Source organism: Sceloporus undulatus, chromosome 5 (assembly GCF_019175285.1).
Source record: "Sceloporus undulatus isolate JIND9_A2432 ecotype Alabama chromosome 5, SceUnd_v1.1, whole genome shotgun sequence".
Taxonomy (NCBI): domain Eukaryota; kingdom Metazoa; phylum Chordata; class Lepidosauria; order Squamata; family Phrynosomatidae; genus Sceloporus; species Sceloporus undulatus.
In genome coordinates this window covers 32,771,105-32,791,005 of record NC_056526.1, presented here as the reverse complement: position 1 = coordinate 32,791,005, position 19,901 = coordinate 32,771,105, and the positions used below count along the sequence as shown (strand labels likewise).

Genomic DNA, 19,901 nt, shown 5'->3' with positions numbered 1-19,901 from the left:
GAACATCCAAAGAGTATGAGTTGTTCAATAGAAGCATGTCTTCCTTTACCTTATTTTATCTTCTGAATTCATTATTTATTAATTAAATGTATAAACATACAACATTAGGAAAACAGTTAGTCTGTCCGTCTGCTTCAGAGTAAAGGTTCCAAACCTCTAAACCATAATTTGCTTAAATTAGATAGTATAAGCATTCTGTTGGCTGAAAAGGTGTTACATTTGATGCAGCAAATGTTGTATTTTTGAGAGAGCTTTGTATTCTACAAACTGTGCCCCTTGTGGTGTAATGCATTATTGCAGCTCTTTCAGTGGGTGATGCATGAATTGACTGACTGATCTAACTTAATTGCACTTTTAGACTGCCCTATAATCAATGTTGTCTGGGCAGTGTGTAAATATGAAACTGAGACACTGTTGCAAACATAGCTTGTCATACAGGAACACTATATCAAGTTAATTCATTTGGAATTAAATTATATCAGCTGAAGGTGTTTACCATGTGACCAGTAACTACACTGCTAATTACATAGTTTGGCATCCAATGTGAGTTTGTGATCCTACTGTAGGCTCTTTCCTCATTAAGACCAAGCAGACAGGGATCTCTTATTGGTTGAAGATAGTAGCACTTGACTATCAATCTGATAATGTTGGAGATAGAGAGAGATCACTATCTGCATCTGCCACTGCTTCCATTGAGGTAGGCAATGAATACATTCCTGTGGTTTGGCCATCTCCATTAGACTGTCTGAACAATTCTGTGCTTTCTATTAAAGGAAAAGCCATAATGTCTACATAAAATTTAGTGCCTAGCAGAAGGATTTACCATCCCCTTCAACTTTTTCACATTTTGTTGTACAGTATTACAACCATTATAGCAATACTTTGTACCTTCACAATGTTAAGTATCTTGTATCTATCAAATATTAAGAATACTAATTAAATGCATTTCATAAGCCAATACATTTTGTTGTATAACAACCATTTGTAACAAAATGTATAGGCTTCATGAAATGGATTTAATTAGCATTCTTAATATTTGATAGACACAAGAAACTTAACATTGTGAAGGTAGAAAGTATTGCTATTGTGCCACAAAAGTTTTCATAGTGCTGTGTATTTTATGCACATCAAATGATAATAGTGCCAATTAAATCCATTTCAGCTCCAGTTTGTAAGACAACAAAATGTGAGAAAAAATATCAACAAAAAGTGAATCAACAGGGCACTGTGTATATGTCTGTAGTGCCTGTAAACAGCATTTTAATGAATTTAAATGGAATATGGTCCGAAGCAGCTGGGCCCAAAGTACTGGCTTCTGTCTGCGTTGTGGGTCTGGCGTTTACACATCGTACACCCTAAACCTAGCTGGGCTGAGCTCACCCCAACTTGGTACTGGCACAAAAATGAGCAGCAAAAAGCTGCTCCTTGTCGATAGACGGGTTGAGGATCAGGGCCAGGTGTGTGCAGTTTGCTGTGGTCCTGGACCAGCACAGACATGTACTGCTCTTTTGAGCCCATTGCATGACCCCTAAGTAAACAAATTTGTGGTGGTACACGATCACCCTCCAGTTCTAGGTTACTAAATCTTAATGAGGTGTAGCAACGTCTTTCTGAATTAATTCTCTCCAGGTGAGTATTGCTGGTTTTGTGTCAACATTGCTTCTAAAATATCTCTTAGTCCTTTTTCTTGCTGGACAGAAAATTAGGTGGATGGGTCAAAAATAGCCCACACTCTAAGCTCAGAAGCTTCCTTTACTTGAACCCTCCTCTTCCTCTGTCTGGAAATCACTGATCTTTCCTCTGTTTTTGATGTTCAGTGATGTGTGTTCTTGCTTATGTGGCCAAACTAACACCATCCACTTACAAGCAGGGATGCATCAAGAAGCCTAGAGTGCTCTAGAGTGATGTATTACAGGCACTGCTGTTAACAAATGGATTACACGGGTACAACACCATTTCTGTTCTGATGAATACAATAATTGTCAAAGCTTTTAGTTTTGTATGTGTCTGTAAGAAATAATGTTCATTCTTCACTTCTCATTATTTGAGGGTATAAGGTGTTACTACTGATCTTCTAAAAGAGGGTTAGGATCCCACTGCCTAATCTTAACTTGAAAACAATATTCCATTCAAAAGAACATAAAACAATCCTGTTTTCTCCTGCTGCCCTGACTCCAGTATTTCCTAGAGTGTAGAGGAGCAACAGCAGTGAGACAGAATTTAATTTTTGTCTCCCCAGTCTGAAGCCGCACTAGAAAATGTAATCAGCAGGACCCTTGCTTTAAGATAAAAATTAGAGGGACCTTTCCCAGGACCCTAGTATAAGATAAGTGGCAAAACTACCCTGTCATTACACAGCAATGAGCAACCAAAGGAGCAACATAGATTACCTACAGCACTAATGCCAACAGCTAAAAATGTTTTTCTTGGCAATCCATCAATTATACAATGAATTATAATAAGCAGGTGGATAAAATCCATGAAGTATCTTGGAGGCAGACATGGCTGAGTATAAAAGTGAATGTGAGAACTCCCCTTCCATATTTTGTTGCAGGTCTAATTAGTACAGCTGTTACCAAAAGGGTAATGGGGTTGACACATCTGTGCAGATCAATTTGTGGATGATGCTTCCTGAGTGAAATTTGGTATTTTTCTTTCCTCTTTAGGTCTATTAAAAGTAATCTCTGGTGTTCTTCAGCTTGGGAATATTGTGTTCAAGAAGGAACGCAACACAGATCAGGCATCCATGCCTGATAATACAGGTAAAGACATTCCATGGGTATTGAGTGGTAGGAGCTATGCTTCTAATTCTCAGTTCAAATCTTTAAAAATACTGTGTACATATATCTAAGAGACCCATATCTAAGAATATGCACAAATAAACTCTTGTGGCATTGTATAAATGATTACATACTTCATGGTGTTTTTAAATGTAAACAGGTTCTTAGCAGTGGGTTGTAGCTGTTCAGGTTATGAACAGTCAGTGGTATTGCCTCCTGGTGGCAGAAACATTGTATACATGTATATATTAGCTCCTCCATTGTCTTAATTGAAGCCACCTGTGAATAGGCACATGTATTGCCTATTGCTGTGACACAGAATGAAGAGTAAGGGAAAGGAGGGGGTGTATAGTAGTGGAAAGAGTCAGGAGAAGGACCATGGATGCTGAGATCTGCAAGGAAAAAATACTGAGGAGACAAGAAGAGAGAAGGAAACATATATACAAAACACCAAAAAGTAGAGGAAGACAGAACACAGCCAAGAGGACTAATAGAGTGAGAGGATGGACTTACTGCTTTTCAGAAGGGATATGCATTTGATACTGTTGGTGTGTTTTGAACAGCCACTTAGGATGGGTTGGATTTGCTCATTTGAACTATGTGGTTAGGTTATAATCTCTAAAATTGAATCTCTTTGCTTCTTCTCATAACTCTGAAATGGATGCCTTACACAATTCCTGTACTAGGAAAAAGGTGAAAAAGTAAACAGTTAGAAGTGGAACTACAGTATTACCATGGAAGTAAAGCTGTATTTAGAGTTTGAGGCTTATTACTAATACAATGTAGTTTTGCTTTCAGTTTAGAGATGAAACATATTCAGGTGGTATTGGTTTAAATGTCATTCCTAGGCTTTAATGTCAATTATGAAACTTGACTTTGGGGATTTCAACTTGGTCACAACCTTGTGAGTGCTGGAGTTACTAAAACATGGTTTCTGGCCTCCGATGCTCAAATTACAGAAATTTCAGGGCAAAAGAGATTACAATTCTTATGTCAGAGCTGGCTAAATTTAAAACACGTTGATATTTGATAGCAGTTAATATTTAATATAGAGAAGAATGAAGAAACAAGGCTTCATAAAGGGTGTTTGCATCCTTTTACAACCAAATCAATGTGCCTTCCAGCTATAAATATGTAAGAAATTATTAGCACCATACATACGAACCCATGTAAATGAAATTGTGAGAAGCTGAGTACAATCTCTTGGACGGGTTCCAGAAATTGAGAGACCTGCCTTAAAGTGACAGAGAATTTAGGACTTAAGCTTCCTCATACTTTTTGGTTTCTAATCAAGAAGGTTCTTTAGTCATATAGTTTGACAGTTGGAAAAAGTAGTGATTGTTCTTCTCTCAAAATTATATTGATTACATGTATATCCCTTCTTTCTTTCATGATGGAACTACCCTATACAGTACCATGCACAGGTAGACATAGGATGGGTGGATGGGCAATCTCCCAATCAGGTACTAACCAGATCCAAAATCTGTTTGGTTTTAGCAAGGTTGTGATGTGGCTTCTGACTATGCCTTGGGACCTGTTGAGTGACATACACAAAACAGTGGTCATCTGTCTCTCTGGAACAGGAAAAAACAAACTAACATTTTTCATCTCTTATTGTACTTGGAGAGCTATTAGGTCTCATTATATGACTCTTTCAGAAACAGTTTAAAATATTCCCCCTTTCACAGTAAAATGGAAGAAGGAAAAGGACTAAATGCTTCATTCTGCTCTTTCATTCCCATAGCTGCTCAGAAAGTTTCTCATCTTCTGGGTATCAATGTGACAGACTTCACCAGAGGAATTCTCACCCCTCGCATCAAAGTGGGTCGGGATTATGTCCAGAAGGCTCAGACTAAAGAACAGGTATGTATTATACAATATTATAAAAACCAGAAGTTTAAAAATAAAAACAAACCAAAAAAGCTGTGTGATGAAGCATAAGCCAGATAGTATATATTTCAAGTAAATATACAGTATGTAGGATTGTGTTTAAATCTTGAAAGTCTAAATTGTTCACTGTTCTTAACTAAGTTTTGTGTAGTTCCATATTGGCATAACGTGGACAATAGCAGTTACAAACCCTTTCTGTCTACTAAAAAGTTACAAGCATGCCGCCTTAATGGGTTTCCCATCACAACATTCTATTTTTGTTGCTGACAATTTTGCATCCTGTTAACTTTTGGAGATGAAAGTTGAGGATATTAAGACTAGATATTTGCTAATTTCCCACTAATCATATGAGATAGAATGAACAAAACAAAATGGGATCCTTGTATATTAGTTGATATCAGAAACATATATGGCAAAAGAAGTCTCCATAGTCCCACTACATACTGCTGTCCACCAGGTCAGATGAAGTTTCTCTTTGAAGTAGCTTCCTGTCTTTCTCCTTTACACTAAACATAGTAAATAGTACCCAATAGTACTGAATAACTCCTATGAGGAGAAAAGAATTCAAAATGGTTCATAATTTTTACTGGATGGTGGGACTAACAGTGACTTAGTACTTCAGCCAGGAATCTGTGAACTGGGCTAATGTTTTCAGTGCTATTTGATTTGAACATTGCATGTACTGTAACTTGAACCCATTTTTCAGGCTGACTTTGCCATCGAGGCTCTGGCTAAAGCCACTTATGAACGCATGTTCAGGTGGCTAGTGATGCGCATCAACAAAGCACTGGATAAAACAAAGAGACAAGGAGCATCTTTCATAGGGATCCTTGATATTGCTGGATTTGAAATCTTTGAAGTAAGTAAGAGGAAAGCGTTTCTTTAATTCCAGTGTAAAATTTCTGTGTAACTTGAAGGAGATCGGGCTGATACTTTCAGGATCAAAAAAGATTTTGTTAGAACTCAGCTGAAATAAATTCAAAAACTCTGTGGAGAAAGGATTAGGTAAAAAGTGGTAAGTGAATATAAATTATTTCTATACATATTAAAAGCCGAACTAGGAGTAGATGAGGCAGGAACCTGATAACTGGTGTTAAAAATGGATCCTTTTTAAGTATCAGGGCAGAGGGTTGATGCTTTTGATATCTAAGGAAAGGGGAAGAAATAGCTGGCATTACTGCAGTTCAGGAGCTAATTTGGCATGCTGGGTATATCATCTTCAGGCTGAGTGGGAATGTCAATATCGGGGCCAAAAAGTCTTGTGATTAAGCAGAATACCTTGGGGTAAAACAGACGGTCATAATTAGAATGGTGCGAACTGATGACCTCAGCTTGATTTGTGATCCTTCAGTCATCTCTGTGGGCTCTACAGGGTGGGGGAGCGAGATCCTAGAAAGGCCTAGACTCTTTTCATTTAGTTAAAACTCTTCCTTGCATGTGCACGGAAGCCCAACTTCAAAATCATTGAGGATTGTGATGCAACTCTGACACATCCATTCTCCATTGGAAATGGGAAGAGACAGAAACAGGATAAATTTTGGGTTAAAGTTGAAAGTATACTTTTCTAAAGATTGTGTTTGCCTTATTAGACTTAATATCCTGATCTTGATATATTTGCAACATTCAGTGTTATAGAATGATTGTAACTTTGTTTTAAAACAAAAATATTCATAACCTGTACAATTTTTGCTATATAATGTAATATGGCCTCTTTGTGAGTAAAATAGTAATTGGGTAGCTTGGTTGCTCAAAAATGTGGAGTTGAAAATACAGAAGACTGTCTCCCAGTGTATCCTTCTGGGTTTCCTGTTGTTTGTTACTTGCTATGCTGTTCTAGGAGTTTGGAATGATCCATATAAGTGTGTGTGTGTGTGTGTGTGTGTGTGTGTGTGTAATGATACTTCATCCCATGTGTTTTATTCTTCAGTGGACATAGGTAATATCTCAGAAGTGATCACCTAGACATATGTTCTTTTTTTCCCTTGAAACAGTTGAACTCATTTGAACAATTGTGCATTAATTACACAAATGAGAAGCTACAACAACTCTTCAACCACACCATGTTCATCCTGGAGCAAGAAGAATACCAGCGTGAAGGCATAGAGTGGAACTTCATTGACTTTGGTCTGGATTTACAGCCCTGCATTGATCTTATAGAAAAACCAGTGAGTAATGTATCCTGTTCTGAGTAGCACAGAGAATTGAGCTACAGCATTGAGCTGAACACATCATCACACTCTGTTTGTTGCATGTTAGGGAGCTATGTTCAACTTGTAGGAGGGTGGCATATAAAGGGAGTGGTGGGCAAAATTTAATCTAATTAAAACATTTCAAGTGTAAATTATATAAAGAATAAGGAGCAAGAAATGCAGGTGCTAAAAACTCCTGGTCTTCCAAACAGCTGATTATACCTTATGTGCAAGGAATAGATATTTTCTATTGTACTCACCTTGCCTGTGGTCTTGTATCTTGAGAGCAATGCTGATTTCTGTCTGTCCCTACAGGCTGGTCCCCCAGGCATATTGGCTCTCCTGGATGAAGAGTGCTGGTTCCCAAAAGCTACTGATAAAAGCTTTGTGGAAAAGGTGGTGCAAGAACAAGGAACTCATCCTAAATTCCAGAAGCCAAAGCAGCTGAAAGATAAAGCTGATTTCTGCATTATTCACTATGCTGGAAGGGTAAGTTTTTAGCATTGTTATGTGAAGCCCAACAGATGCTACTAGTTTCTTAGTTGTCTTCAGTACTATGGGGAAGTTAATCATTAGTAGCTAATATTGATCACAGATTCCTTCTCTAGGTTGATTATAAAGCTGATGAATGGCTGATGAAGAACATGGATCCTCTTAATGATAACATTGCCACCCTGCTACACCAGTCCTCTGATAAATTTGTGTCTGAACTGTGGAAAGATGGTATGGAACCAGATTTCTTCTGTTTTTCTTTGTTATCATCCATTATCAAGCACATAATACTCAGTGAGCAGCAGGAACCAAAACTTGTGTGTGTGTGTACACACACACACATATACAGTATAATATTGATTTTAAAAAGCTCTTCGTTTTTGTTGCTGAAGTGAGGAGGATTTAAAAGGGTCAGGCTGTCAGGGTAGTATCTCACAATAACTTTCAAACAGATGCTCCTAATAGCTTCCAATTCAAATATAGGAATTAATGAAGTGAAGCCAAACCTTGCATCTAAAGGACTTTCTTTTGCTTGTTCCAGTGCCATTAGGTGTCTTACACTCTAGATTATATGTTGCTTTGAGTCTTACTTTTACTGTCTCTTTTCTTGGGTTTTTCTTTGACGTCTCTGTTGCAGAGATGCAGAACATTCAGAGAGCCTATTTCTATCAACATTTTCCTATTCTTCATCTAGAACCAGGTGACTGAGAACCCAGCTATTGTGTGGTGTCATGTGATTCCTTCTAGAGCCATGCAAGAAATGCTTCCATTAATTCTTCTGTCCCCCCCTTTACTGTTCCTGCTTGTCTGCCTCATCCAGTCCCCCTGCTTTTTGCTAGTAGACCCTCTTGGACTTGGAGGAAAAATCAGTTTTTAAAAACAAGGTGTGATCACACTGGTACAGCAGCAGGGCATATATGGATAGTACTGGCTTAAGAGTTTATAGGAATGGCCATCTTAAAATCTTTCTTTATATATAAACCCAGTGGAAGTCGCTTGTGAGATGACCGTTTGTGGCTCTATGATGGTTTTGTGCATAAGGAACAGAACGAAGCTCTCCAGTGGCTAATGTTGTTATTTTACCTGATCAGAATGATAGAACTGATTAATGTTAAAGTTTCTGTTTGAGAAATGGCATATTTGCTTGCCTCAGTGTAGATCAGAGGTATTCATTGTATGAATTCCTTTGTCACTGATTCAGTAACTTTGTATCTTTAAATGAATTGAGCAGTTAGATTTGAGGGAGAAGAGAGATCCTAATTCTCAGCTATGTAACACAAGAATACTCTAGTCATGCATCTTGTCTTTCAGTACATAATGCAGTCCTGCTTTTGGCAAGTTAAAAGGCCTCCTTTGAGAATCATTTCTGATTTTAAAAAACTTCATGTGGTTGAGATCAGATCAATAGTTGCTGGCTTCATTGCCACCAGACAGATGTCAGTGACTTGGCTGATTGCATTCTTTTGAACATCCCCTATTTTAAAAGCCTCAGTCTGATACCATGGTCATTATGACTAACGTTGAGCTTTTGCCCATTATAATAATCTGTAAGAAGTCGATTAATCTTACATATGGCTTGCACAGAAAGAGAACTGAACAAAAGACTCAATTGTTCTAAGTACTAGTGAACTGCTTTAATATTTATATCAGCTAAAATGCACAGAGTACATCCTGATATATATCGCTGTCCATTAATAAATTCTGTATAGTATTACTCAGAAGGCATACAGGGAATGCATTCTTTTTAGTAAATATAGAATAGGAAATTCATTAATTAATTTAGAGATGTTGGATGTGTTTCTAGTGCAAAACATGTTTTGAAGTGATACTAGATTTTGCACTCTTATTTTGCACTGTGCTTGAGTATACAGAGCTTAAAAGGCAGCTTTCTTAACTACATCCTTACAGCATCTCTTAGCTTGATGGCTGCCTCCTATAGCTTTGACTTACATGACAGGATTCTTTAATGAAGGCAAGAATAAATCCTGGGTTAATGCTGCAATGGCTGTCTTTACAAGAAGACATCATTATATTCTTGTTGAGAGAGAATATCTTGTCTAGATCAAGCTTTTTGTGCCAGTTCTACTGTATCCTTGGCCTAAAATTGCTGTTTCAGCTACCAGCTGGATCTGTTCGGCATGAGATGGATCCTAGCTCTAGTAGTCATTGGCTGCTTTCTTCCCTTCTTGTTGTTGCCCTAATACAAATGATAAACAGGACGTCTACATTGGTAGAGCGATGAAGCAAATGATTCCTGCAAATTCCTCTTCTGTCCTTGCTCTGCCCAGATAAATTATGCACTCTTGCTACCAGAGTTGTTGGGAATAACCTAACCATTTTGAATGTTTCCTCCAGTTGATCGCATAGTTGGGCTGGATCAAGTTGCTGGCATGTCGGATTCAGCATTGCCTGGGGCCTTTAAGACCAGGAAGGGCATGTTCCGAACAGTAGGACAACTATACAAAGAGCAACTGGCCAAGCTAATGGCTACCCTAAGGAACACCAACCCCAACTTTGTCCGTTGCATCATCCCTAACCATGAAAAGAAGGTAAAGTTTAAACTTTTGCATATACGTAAACAATTGCCCTGTAGAGTGCTACAGAGCTTGGAATGGGTTCTAAAGATTTCCACTCTTCCCTACGTTTTTGGAGGATGTAGGGGAAAGCTGTTTATAGGCTGTCTCCCTGCTTTTTATATATGATTGCCTTCAATCTGATTTGGCTTTGGAATGATCTGTTCTTTAAAACACTTCATATACCCTGGACTCTCCCATATTAATTTTTAAAATTCTTTTCCAAAACACTTTTTGTTGTGGAATTTTGGTGGAGGGAGTTCTGGTGGCGCAGTGGTTACATGCCTGTACTGGAGCCACAAGATTGTGCGTTCAATTCCAGAGGCTCCAAGGTCGAGTTGGAAGAGACCACAATGGCCATCCATTCCAACCCCCTGACATGCAGAAATAGACAATCAAAGCAGTCTCTACAGATGGCCATCCCATCTCTTTTTTAAAACCTCAAAAGAAAGAGACTCCTCCACTCTCCAAGGCAGGTGACTAATAGGGGAGAGGCTTCCCAAGATTTTTCTAGCAGGGGGTTAGAGCATTTATTTACTAATGAGGATGGATTTAGTCTGAAAGGTTTTCCAAATGAATCATATTTTCACCATTAAGGAGAAGGCAGAGTTTCAGGTACAGATTAAGTATTCCTTACCTGAAAATTTGAAATGCCTTAAAATCCTAAACTTTTTTCATGGGTGGCTAAGATAGTGGCACATTTGCTTTCTGGTGGTTCAGTGTATACAAACTTTGTTTCATGCACAAAATTATTAAAAATATTATGTATGTAATTACCTTCAAGCTATGTGTATAAGATGTATATAAAACAAATGAATTTTGTGTTTAGACTTGGGTCCCGTCTCCATGATATGTTATTATTTATATGCAAATATTCCAAAATCTGGGAAAAAAAAATCTGAAACTCTACTTGTCCCAAGCATTTCACATAAGGGATACTCTTCCTGGTGAGGACATTCCACAGTGAATTATCACCACCAAAAAGGGTTTATCTCTTCTGGCTATGTGCTTTACCCCCAGATAGGGGTGGGTGAGTTCATATTTTTTCCACAAATGTATTAGTAAACAAGTAATGGGATGGGAACATTTGTGTAACCTGATCACAAGCTATTTAAGGATTTACAGGTGAGAAGCATCATAGTGGATTGATACTGGAAATGGATTGATGGTCTGGGTGAATAAACTACTATTGTACACCGCTTCTCCAATCTTCTAGTCCAGCTCAGCATTCTTGCAGATGCATTTTTAACCAGTGAACATGACTTCTGAATGCTCATTTCCATTAAAAAAATTTTTTCTTCAGCATTATGAATGTTATAAAATTCAAAAGTACTGTCAAATAATTTTTTTTAAAAAAAAACAGACAAAACAGTATTATGGCTATGTCTGACTATTCAGAGAAGGTGGTGCCTTTAAAATGTTTTCTTCCTTTACTTTGCAGGTAAAAAATGTAAGTGAACTTCATTGACAGTTTGGAGATTTTCAAAAGTCTTCCATAATTGTGGTGTTTTTTTTAAAGAGGGTATTTTAGCTTTATCTAGAGTTTATGTGATGTATCAGTTTTCTGACACAGCTACATGCCATTGCTCTATAATACCAGTAATTCATTAGAAATGTTGCAGTTCTCCATTGTTTAGCTGTTACTTTGGAAACTGCCATCAGTGTGAGCACTTCAGTCATTTGTCATTTTTAGTCAATGTTCTTCTTCAAATAAATACCACAGGTAGCACACTTTACCATAATTCAGTCTGGATATTGAAATATATATAATGGTAGTTGGGCTGCCTTCACAAGCAAAAGGAAAAGGTGCAGCTTACATACCAATTTGAGCTGGTGAGCCATGAATATATACAGATGTCCTTATAAATAACCTGCCTTTCCTCCACAGGCTGGGAAACTGGACCCACACTTGGTCTTGGATCAACTTCGATGCAATGGAGTACTAGAAGGAATCCGTATCTGCAGGCAAGGCTTTCCCAACAGAGTTGTTTTCCAAGAGTTCAGACAAAGGTAAATCTGACCTACAGCTTCAGCTTGTATGTTGAATACAGTTTTGAAATGCCCTTAGATTGTTAGGTATCTGCTTGCAATTTCTACATGCAGATTCTAAAAGTAACTGTCTTGCTAGTCAGTTGTTCATTCTTAATTAGTGGGTAGCTTAAAATCCATGGAAACCATCTGGTTATGCCAGAGAGTCACCTGAATCATGGGTGATAGACTAGAATGGCTTTATAACAAATCTTTGCCATATCTTTCTTTGTCTCTGTTGGCAAGTAAATATATCAGTTGTGTACAGTTGCCTACCCCACCCCCCCTGTGCTCAGATTGGGCTGAATAGTTTTTTTGACAGTAGTAGTTATAACATGTGCATGGCAATAAGACACTTTGTTATGTGCTTTGAAGTCATTTCTGACTTGTGGAGATCTGAACGTGTGGTTTTCTTGGCAAGATTTGTTCAGAGGAGGTTTGCCATTGTCTTCTTCTGATGCTAAAAGAGTGGGACTTGCCCAAGGCCACCCTTTGAGTTTCCGTGACTGAGCAGGGATTTGTTTCCTGGTCTCCTAGAGTCTGAGAGCAACACTCAAACCTCTACACCATATTGGCTCTCAATGTGACATTAAATTCCTCTTTTGCATCAGACTGCTTCCAGTTGTTTGGAAGACTCAGAGGTCTAATTAATAGTAAAACTTCCATAGTAGGATAATCTTTTCCTATAATCCTTATCTTAACTCCACAGTAAAACTTCTATAGCAGGATAATCTCTTCTTATAATCCTTACCTCATATAAATGATATTACTTAGTAATGGAATGATAACATCTTTCTTTCTAGATATGAGATCCTGACTCCAAATGCCATTCCAAAAGGGTTCATGGATGGAAAGCAAGCCTGTGTGCTCATGGTGAGTCTCTTGCTGTAGTTATACAAAGTAAAGAGACTAAATGCAACCCTTCATTAATGTAGAAGACACTGTAAGCTTGAATTAGTGAAGCTTCCAATGACTTATGGAAAGTCAGACTCTGTTAATAACACCTACCTTGGCTTATCAGTAAGGGTAAGTGCTGTGGATTTGAAACAGTATTCTAAGCATGGTGTCATTTTATGATGGAAACAGTTGATATCTGAATTCCCCATTGCCTCCTGTTGTTCTCTTTTCATGAGTTAATATAATATTTCAAGGCTTATTCTTCTAATATTCTGCATTGACAGAAGATCCCATCATTTAAAGGTGAACGTGAAGTGTTTTTTGCAAGTGTTTATCTCAGTGAGAAAACTCTATAGTAGTTAACTGAAGACTCCTGAATGTTTCTTCATGCCTATAGAAAACCTCTTTGCCTGATATAATCCATTATCTATTGTTTAAAAGAGCATGGAGGGATTTAAAATTTTCCTCTGCTCTATTTTTCAGTATTAATGATTAAGTGTATTATTTTTCCTTTTAGATCAAAGCCTTAGAGCTAGACCCAAATCTTTACCGGATTGGACAGAGCAAAGTGTTTTTCCGAGCAGGTGTCCTTGCACACCTTGAAGAAGAAAGAGATTTGAAAATCACAGATGTTATTATTGGGTTCCAGGCATGCTGTAGAGGCTACTTGGCTAGAAAGTAAGTACAAAGTTGTTAACTAACATTCTTGGCCAGCTGGCAAGAAGTTATTGGCATTCTAAAGTTTGAAAACACCAGTTGGCTCTTGCTCTGATTTTCTTACATTGCAAAAAAGCTTGATAAATGAAAAACAAGGTACATGATAAATGAAATACAAAGTGGAATATTTAACTGTAGGATGCTGGGTTTTCTAAAATTCCCTTCTTCCTGCATGGCAGCTGCTTTAAGTCAAAGTAAAATGCCAGCACACAATTACAGTTTTGTAGACTCCAGATGTCTTACCACAGTTAGTTCAGATTCAAGGAATAAAGCATCAAGTTTGTATTATGAAGGTGGTATTTGTAGCATGTAGGAGGTATGATCCCAACAGAAGAGAATCCAGGTAGAGGTAGGGAATAAGGAGTAAATAGTAATGGGGTCTTCCAAAACTGTTAGTGGAGATACTGTTCATATATATAACTAGGTAACAAGCAACACTTGCTGGATTCCTTCTTTTATATAATCATTAAAGATACAGGAGTCCTGTCCACCCTATATATGGCAAGGATGGTTAAGTGAGGCTTGCATGCTTTGTACAGCCCCCAGGATCTCTGAGTTTGCTTGTTTTTTCGAAACATAATTGCCTTCAGATGCCTCCATATGTCTCCCTTGGACATTTTGGACCCAGAAGAAGCCTATTTTTAAAACAGAAAGAGAACAGAATATATTTATTTAGAGTAGTTATACCCCACTCTTCAGCCACAAAAGCTCTCAGAGCCGCTTACTTTTTTTTTAATTAGACAGTTCCCTGCCCTCAGGCTTACAATCTAAAAAGACATGAGACAAAGGGAGAAGGGGATGGGGATGGGGAAAAGATCAAGTTCATTGGCTCTTCTCTCCCTTTGGGGCCATAGCCATGGCAGATGGGCTGGAGGAAGGGCTCTTCATCTTACTTGGGCTAGGCCCAGTGGAGCTGGCCTGCCCCCCCCCCCCCTCTCTCTCTCTCTCTCTCTCTGAGGCTGGATGAAAAAAGCCTCTCCTGGTTCTAAAATGGTTGGGGAGAAAGAGAAACATGCTCTCAAAGCCTCCTAGAGGACATTTGGCGGCAATAGGGTTTGGAGGGGTTTTGTGGGAGGTGCAGCTCTCCAAGAGGCATGGGGTTAATGAGGCTTAACCACCCACAGTTTCTCACCCTGATATACAAAGTGATAACGGGAGGAAATCAATAACAGAACTTTAGAAGAGAAACAATGAAATAGTGGGAAAAATCAAATTTGGGCTTGGCTGTCATTGTTAATTTTCAAAGATTTTAAGGTCTATATGGTTTTTCCTGATTTTTTTCTCCTCTCCTCCTATTTCATTTTTCCCATAACAGGGCTTTTGCAAAACGCCAGCAGCAACTAACAGCAATGAAGGTGCTCCAGAGGAATTGTGCTGCCTACCTGAAGCTTCGCAACTGGCAGTGGTGGAGACTGTTTACAAAGGTAGTGATTGGGGAAACAATAAAGTGATAGGAAATTAAAGCTTCAATGTTAAAGATCCTCTAGCCCTCTCCCTACAGCATAGATGGAGGGATCTTTGGCCTTCCAAATGTTTTGGTCTTCAACTCCTAGTGTTGTCAGCAATAAGAAATTATGAAAGTTTTAATCTCAAACATTGCCTGTCTCAGACCTAAAGGATGCTGCATCTCTTGCAGTTTCCTATATTGTGCTGCATGCTTAGCACATTCCTTAAGAAGAAACTCACTAGCTCTAAGATAGAAGCTAGCCCATAGATGCTGTTGGGGCTTAGAAAGTAGTTGGAGGAACTCTGTGCAAGGCAGGCACATCAAATTTTCCTCCAGCAGACAGACTGAGAGGCATAAAATAACTTGTCAAAATTGACTCATTGCAGGTGAAGCCTTTGCTGCAAGTGAGTCGACAAGAGGAGGAGATGCTGGCCAAGGAAGAAGAACTGGTGAAGGTGAAAGAAAAACAGTTGGCTGCAGAAAACAGACTGACAGAAATGGAAACTCTTCAGACACAGGTGAATAGAAGGTTGCTCTCCTAAGGACTAGTATGTTCGTTTCTTTGCTTGTACATTCATGAAAAATGTTGCAGTTGTAACAAACTTTGCATGGTATTGTACTGTATAATTTACAGTGGTTCCTCGGGATACGAAATACCCAGCTTACGAAATTTTCGGGATACGAAAAAATCCCATAGGGAATTATTGTTCCGGGTTACGAATGTTTTTTCGGGTTACGAAAAAACTTTTGGTGCTTTTCGGCGCTATTTTACACGGAATCGCGGCTTTTCCCCATTAGCGCCTATGGCAATTCGGCTTACGAAGGCTTTTCGGGTTACGAAAGCGGCCGCGGAACGAATTATTTTCGTAACCCGAGGCACCACTGTATAAGTAAAGCTTTAAATCTAACTGTTCAAAGCATGTAAGTGTACACTTGTTTTGGACTCAATTGTATTGGCTGGGAGTCTCATACTGGCTGGGTGTTGAGGGGTGCATATGCACACAGTCAGGCACTTACATATCCATGTGTGCACATGTAGAATCTCTCCCCCTCCACCACAAATACCTATGTCCACCCACCTGCCTAACCTGCCTGCCTTAGTCTGCTCCCTTCCCCAGTAGTCTCCACTGAGCTCATGAGGTCCTCCTGGCTTCAGGAGCTACACAAGGAGCGGCTGAATGCTGCATATGACCCCAGGGCTGCAGGCTGTGCACTCCTGCTTTACAGGCTGTCTGGCCATCAAGTAGGTTCTGTATGTTCTGTGTGTAATGAAATGTTTTGAAGCACACTCCTATACTTACTTCTTCAGCTACAAATCTGAATTAACTGGAGTTTCCAGGTAAGTGCATTTAGGAGCGTAGCCTACATCTGAGGTTCAGCTAAATTCACTTGAAATACGTGTGTGTTGTACAGCTCGTGGCAGAGAAGATGCAGTTACAAGAGCAGTTACAAGCAGAGATAGAGCTGTGTGCTGAAGCTGAGGAGATCAGAGCCCGCTTGACAGCGAAAAAACAGGAGTTAGAAGAAATATGCCATGACTTGGAGGCCAGAGTAGAGGAAGAGGAAGAACGATGCCAGCATCTACAAACTGAGAAAAAGAAGATGCATCAGAATATTCAGGTAATGGTGGGATTGGGTGTATTGACCCAGTGACACAGAGTAAAAGACAAATGGGGTAGATCTGGGTGTAAGAAGTGCAGAAGTAGCAGCTAAATTTGTTTGATCAGTGAAGGTGGCCTATGGAAAAACTTGGCCCATATATTTTTGAGCCTCCAAATTCTAGGCTTTCATCATTGTCAGTTTTGAAAGCCTTATGGTGCTTGTAAAATTTAGGCCAGTCTTGGACTCTGATTAGGCTACTGAATGCTAAGCCTTTCCATGTTTGTGATGCAGGAGCTTGAAGAACAGTTGGAAGAAGAGGAAAGTGCCAGGCAAAAGCTACAGCTGGAGAAAGTGACCACTGAAGCAAAGCTAAAGAAGCTGGAGGAAGACTTGATAGTATTTGAAGATCAAAACTGCAAACTGGCTAAGGTAAGGCAGAAACCAAACTCTTGTTATGATGAGTTGATGGAACAAAGGAAATATAGCAACCAGAAAAGCCATTGTGGATGGAAAGGCTATAGTTACAGTATTACTGGCTTCTTTTGCTTTCTTTAGTGCCGGGAAGGGCAACTTTGGCATCTGCAATTTGATTCCAATTTGACACCAGCTTTGGCATCAAGTTTATCCCCCACCTCCATTCCACTATGTGATACATCAGCAATAAGAATTGGGAGGAGAATCAGGGTATGATCAAACAGAAAAGACACTGAATATACATCTTTACTCTCCCCTGAGATGGAAGATGCCAGTCTGACCTTAGCTGCCATGTGCTTGATGTTCATTATTAAAATACATAATCCTTTTAAAATACTGAGGAAAATAATGGGATACCAAGGTTTAACGCACCCCACTGGGGCACTGTTGCCAAAATTTAGCAGCATGTTAGCAATCCCCCATTTTTAGACTTAGGCAAACCATGCAGAAAACATATCTGTTTTGGAGGAGAACTGCATTTCTGGAAACTTGCAAGCACTATTCTAGCACCTGTCCCTCAAGCATCTCATTCTAGCATGAAAATACAATTTAGACAAAAAAGAAGCAGAATTTTTAAGACTTAATTAAGCTACTACAGAAATAAGGAAACAGTAGGTGAAACAAGAATACATTGCCAGGCTTCCAAAATTAAGGTTGTTTTACTTAGATTGTTGTTCTCTTAACTTTCAACTGCTTAGTTGGTTACTTTATATTTAATAGTTGGAGTGTGTTAATTTGCATTTAATCTTTTTTTATGAGCCTCCTTGAACCACATATGGTGGAAATATGAATCGTGAATCATCATTATATATTCAGAATACCTTTTAAACCTTCCTGGGGAATTTGCAGACAGAAGTATTAAGTGCTTAAGTGCTCACCATTAATTTCTTGTAGAAATGTAGATCTCTGCCCTGAAACAAATAATTGCAATAAGTTCAGTTTCTCCTGAACCTAAGCACAAACCACATGGCAGCACTGAAGTGCTAAGTGAGAATTGGATTTTCAAATGCTGACCTTCTGAGAAGAGAATAGATGTATTTGTTCCAATGCTAGCATTCTAGTCCTAAAAGATACCTAGGGCGGGTTACACACCGCCAGTTGGGACGTCCAGAGGACGTCCCATTTTAAAAAAGGGGCGTCCCTTCTAGACGCCCCTGTCCCTAGTACGGACTCTGTCCGTACAATATGGCGCTTGCCCTTCTACATGGCCGGCGCCATATTGACGTATCAGATGCTGAGCGTCCGAACGTTGCACGGCGCTAATGACATCACGAATGCGCCCGTGGCGCTTCGCGACGTCATCAGTGCGCCGCGGAAAGAAGCTCTATTTTGGAGCTTCTTTTTTGCTCCACGCGGGAGTCGCGCGGTGTGGCTGCTGCGGCTCCCACGCGGACCAAGCGGCGGCGGCGGCAGACCGCCTCAAAGCGGCGGTCTATAACCCGCCTATATTTAGGAAATGGTGCAAACTATGGGGTATTACTGGATATTGGGGGTATTCAATGCTCATGATACTAGAGGAGCATTTGCTGTTTAAGAACAATCTAGAGTGAAATTAATTCATGTTGTTTGAAGCTTCTTTCCTGGTGTCAAATGGAGGCTTGCTCACTTAGATCTTTATAATTCATCAACACACATTTTATGGCTTACATAGGAGAAAAAGCTGCTGGAAGACAGGATTGCTGAATTCACTACTAATTTAACTGAGGAAGAAGAGAAGTCAAAGAGTTTAGCTAAACTCAAGAACAAACATGAGGCAATGATAACAGAGCTGGAAGGTAAGGGAAGAATCTAAGGGCTTGGTGTGTTCTGCCTTCTCCCATCCATCACAGTTTCTCACTTTATGCACAGGGTCTATTAAGTCTCTCACTCCATTGGATTTTGGGTACCAATGAGTTAATATCACTAGAGCTGTAGAGGGTTTGTATGGGTGATATTGATCAATCTGATGGAACCATTCAGTGGATGGATGCCTGAAGGTTATATACTTTGTCAGCTGAGCTTTGGTCTGAATAAAAACAATCTCTAAAACAGACCAATGGAGAAGAGCAGCTGGTTCCAGTTCTCCTCCTGCTGTGGGAATATTTCTGCTCTTGTATATTCAGCGGTGCCTGAATACTGGGGTTTGTGTTATTATTACTGGTTATAAAAGATACCTTTCTGGCATAGATAATAATGCTGCTGTAAAGATTGTTGCTGAATTTGACTTGCTTTTTTAAAGGTTGTGGGCAGTTTCAAGTAAGAATGCCTGTAATGGTTTTCTATAGCTTCGAGGAAATGACATAATCTACTTTAGTTTGGTTGTTTTATGGACAATGTGGAAGGAATGTGGAGAAGAATGAATGGATACTGAGGAGTTCAAAGGGCAGCACTTCCAACTCTGATCTTTGATGCGGATACCTGAACTAGGGGGTGTCATTTAGGTCGTTACAATGGCTGCATTGAGTTCGTGGTTCTGACATTCTGGCTTTTTTATGTGATGTGTCCATTAGAATTGTAAGAAATGAGCTGTACCATTGACCCAGCCTGTTCTCTCCTCCAGAGCGGTTGCGCCGGGAAGAAAAGCAGCGGCAGGAGTTGGAAAAGACTCGCAGGAAGCTAGAAGGAGACTCTACAGATCTGCATGATCAGATAGCTGAACTGCAGGCTCAAATAGCAGAGCTCAAAATGCAGCTGGCAAAAAAGGAGGAAGAGCTGCAAGCTGCTTTGGCTAGGTGAGCCTAAGCCTTGGGGAGCACATTTCATATTGGGAATTAGGGCATAATAATAATTAATTAATAATTTGTTTTATTTATATACCGCTATTCCAAAGATC

At 39.3% G+C, this 19,901-nt stretch overlaps 1 protein-coding gene across 1 annotated transcript in view; it reads left to right on the top strand.

Moving 5' to 3' along the window:
- Positions 1-19,901, top strand: part of MYH9 (myosin heavy chain 9) — a 90,131-nt gene that overhangs the window by 50,682 nt on the left and 19,548 nt on the right. Inside the window, exons 10-25 of the mRNA XM_042467241.1 lie at positions 2,667-2,762; positions 4,525-4,643; positions 5,377-5,529; positions 6,662-6,835; positions 7,175-7,348; positions 7,468-7,582; positions 9,707-9,900; positions 11,813-11,934; positions 12,756-12,825; positions 13,367-13,527; positions 14,882-14,990; positions 15,400-15,531; positions 16,427-16,633; positions 16,907-17,044; positions 18,741-18,864; positions 19,629-19,800. Coding sequence (XP_042323175.1) covers positions 2,667-2,762; positions 4,525-4,643; positions 5,377-5,529; positions 6,662-6,835; positions 7,175-7,348; positions 7,468-7,582; positions 9,707-9,900; positions 11,813-11,934; positions 12,756-12,825; positions 13,367-13,527; positions 14,882-14,990; positions 15,400-15,531; positions 16,427-16,633; positions 16,907-17,044; positions 18,741-18,864; positions 19,629-19,800 — 2,260 coding nt within the window. The remainder of the gene's footprint in view (positions 1-2,666; positions 2,763-4,524; positions 4,644-5,376; positions 5,530-6,661; positions 6,836-7,174; positions 7,349-7,467; positions 7,583-9,706; positions 9,901-11,812; positions 11,935-12,755; positions 12,826-13,366; positions 13,528-14,881; positions 14,991-15,399; positions 15,532-16,426; positions 16,634-16,906; positions 17,045-18,740; positions 18,865-19,628; positions 19,801-19,901) is intronic.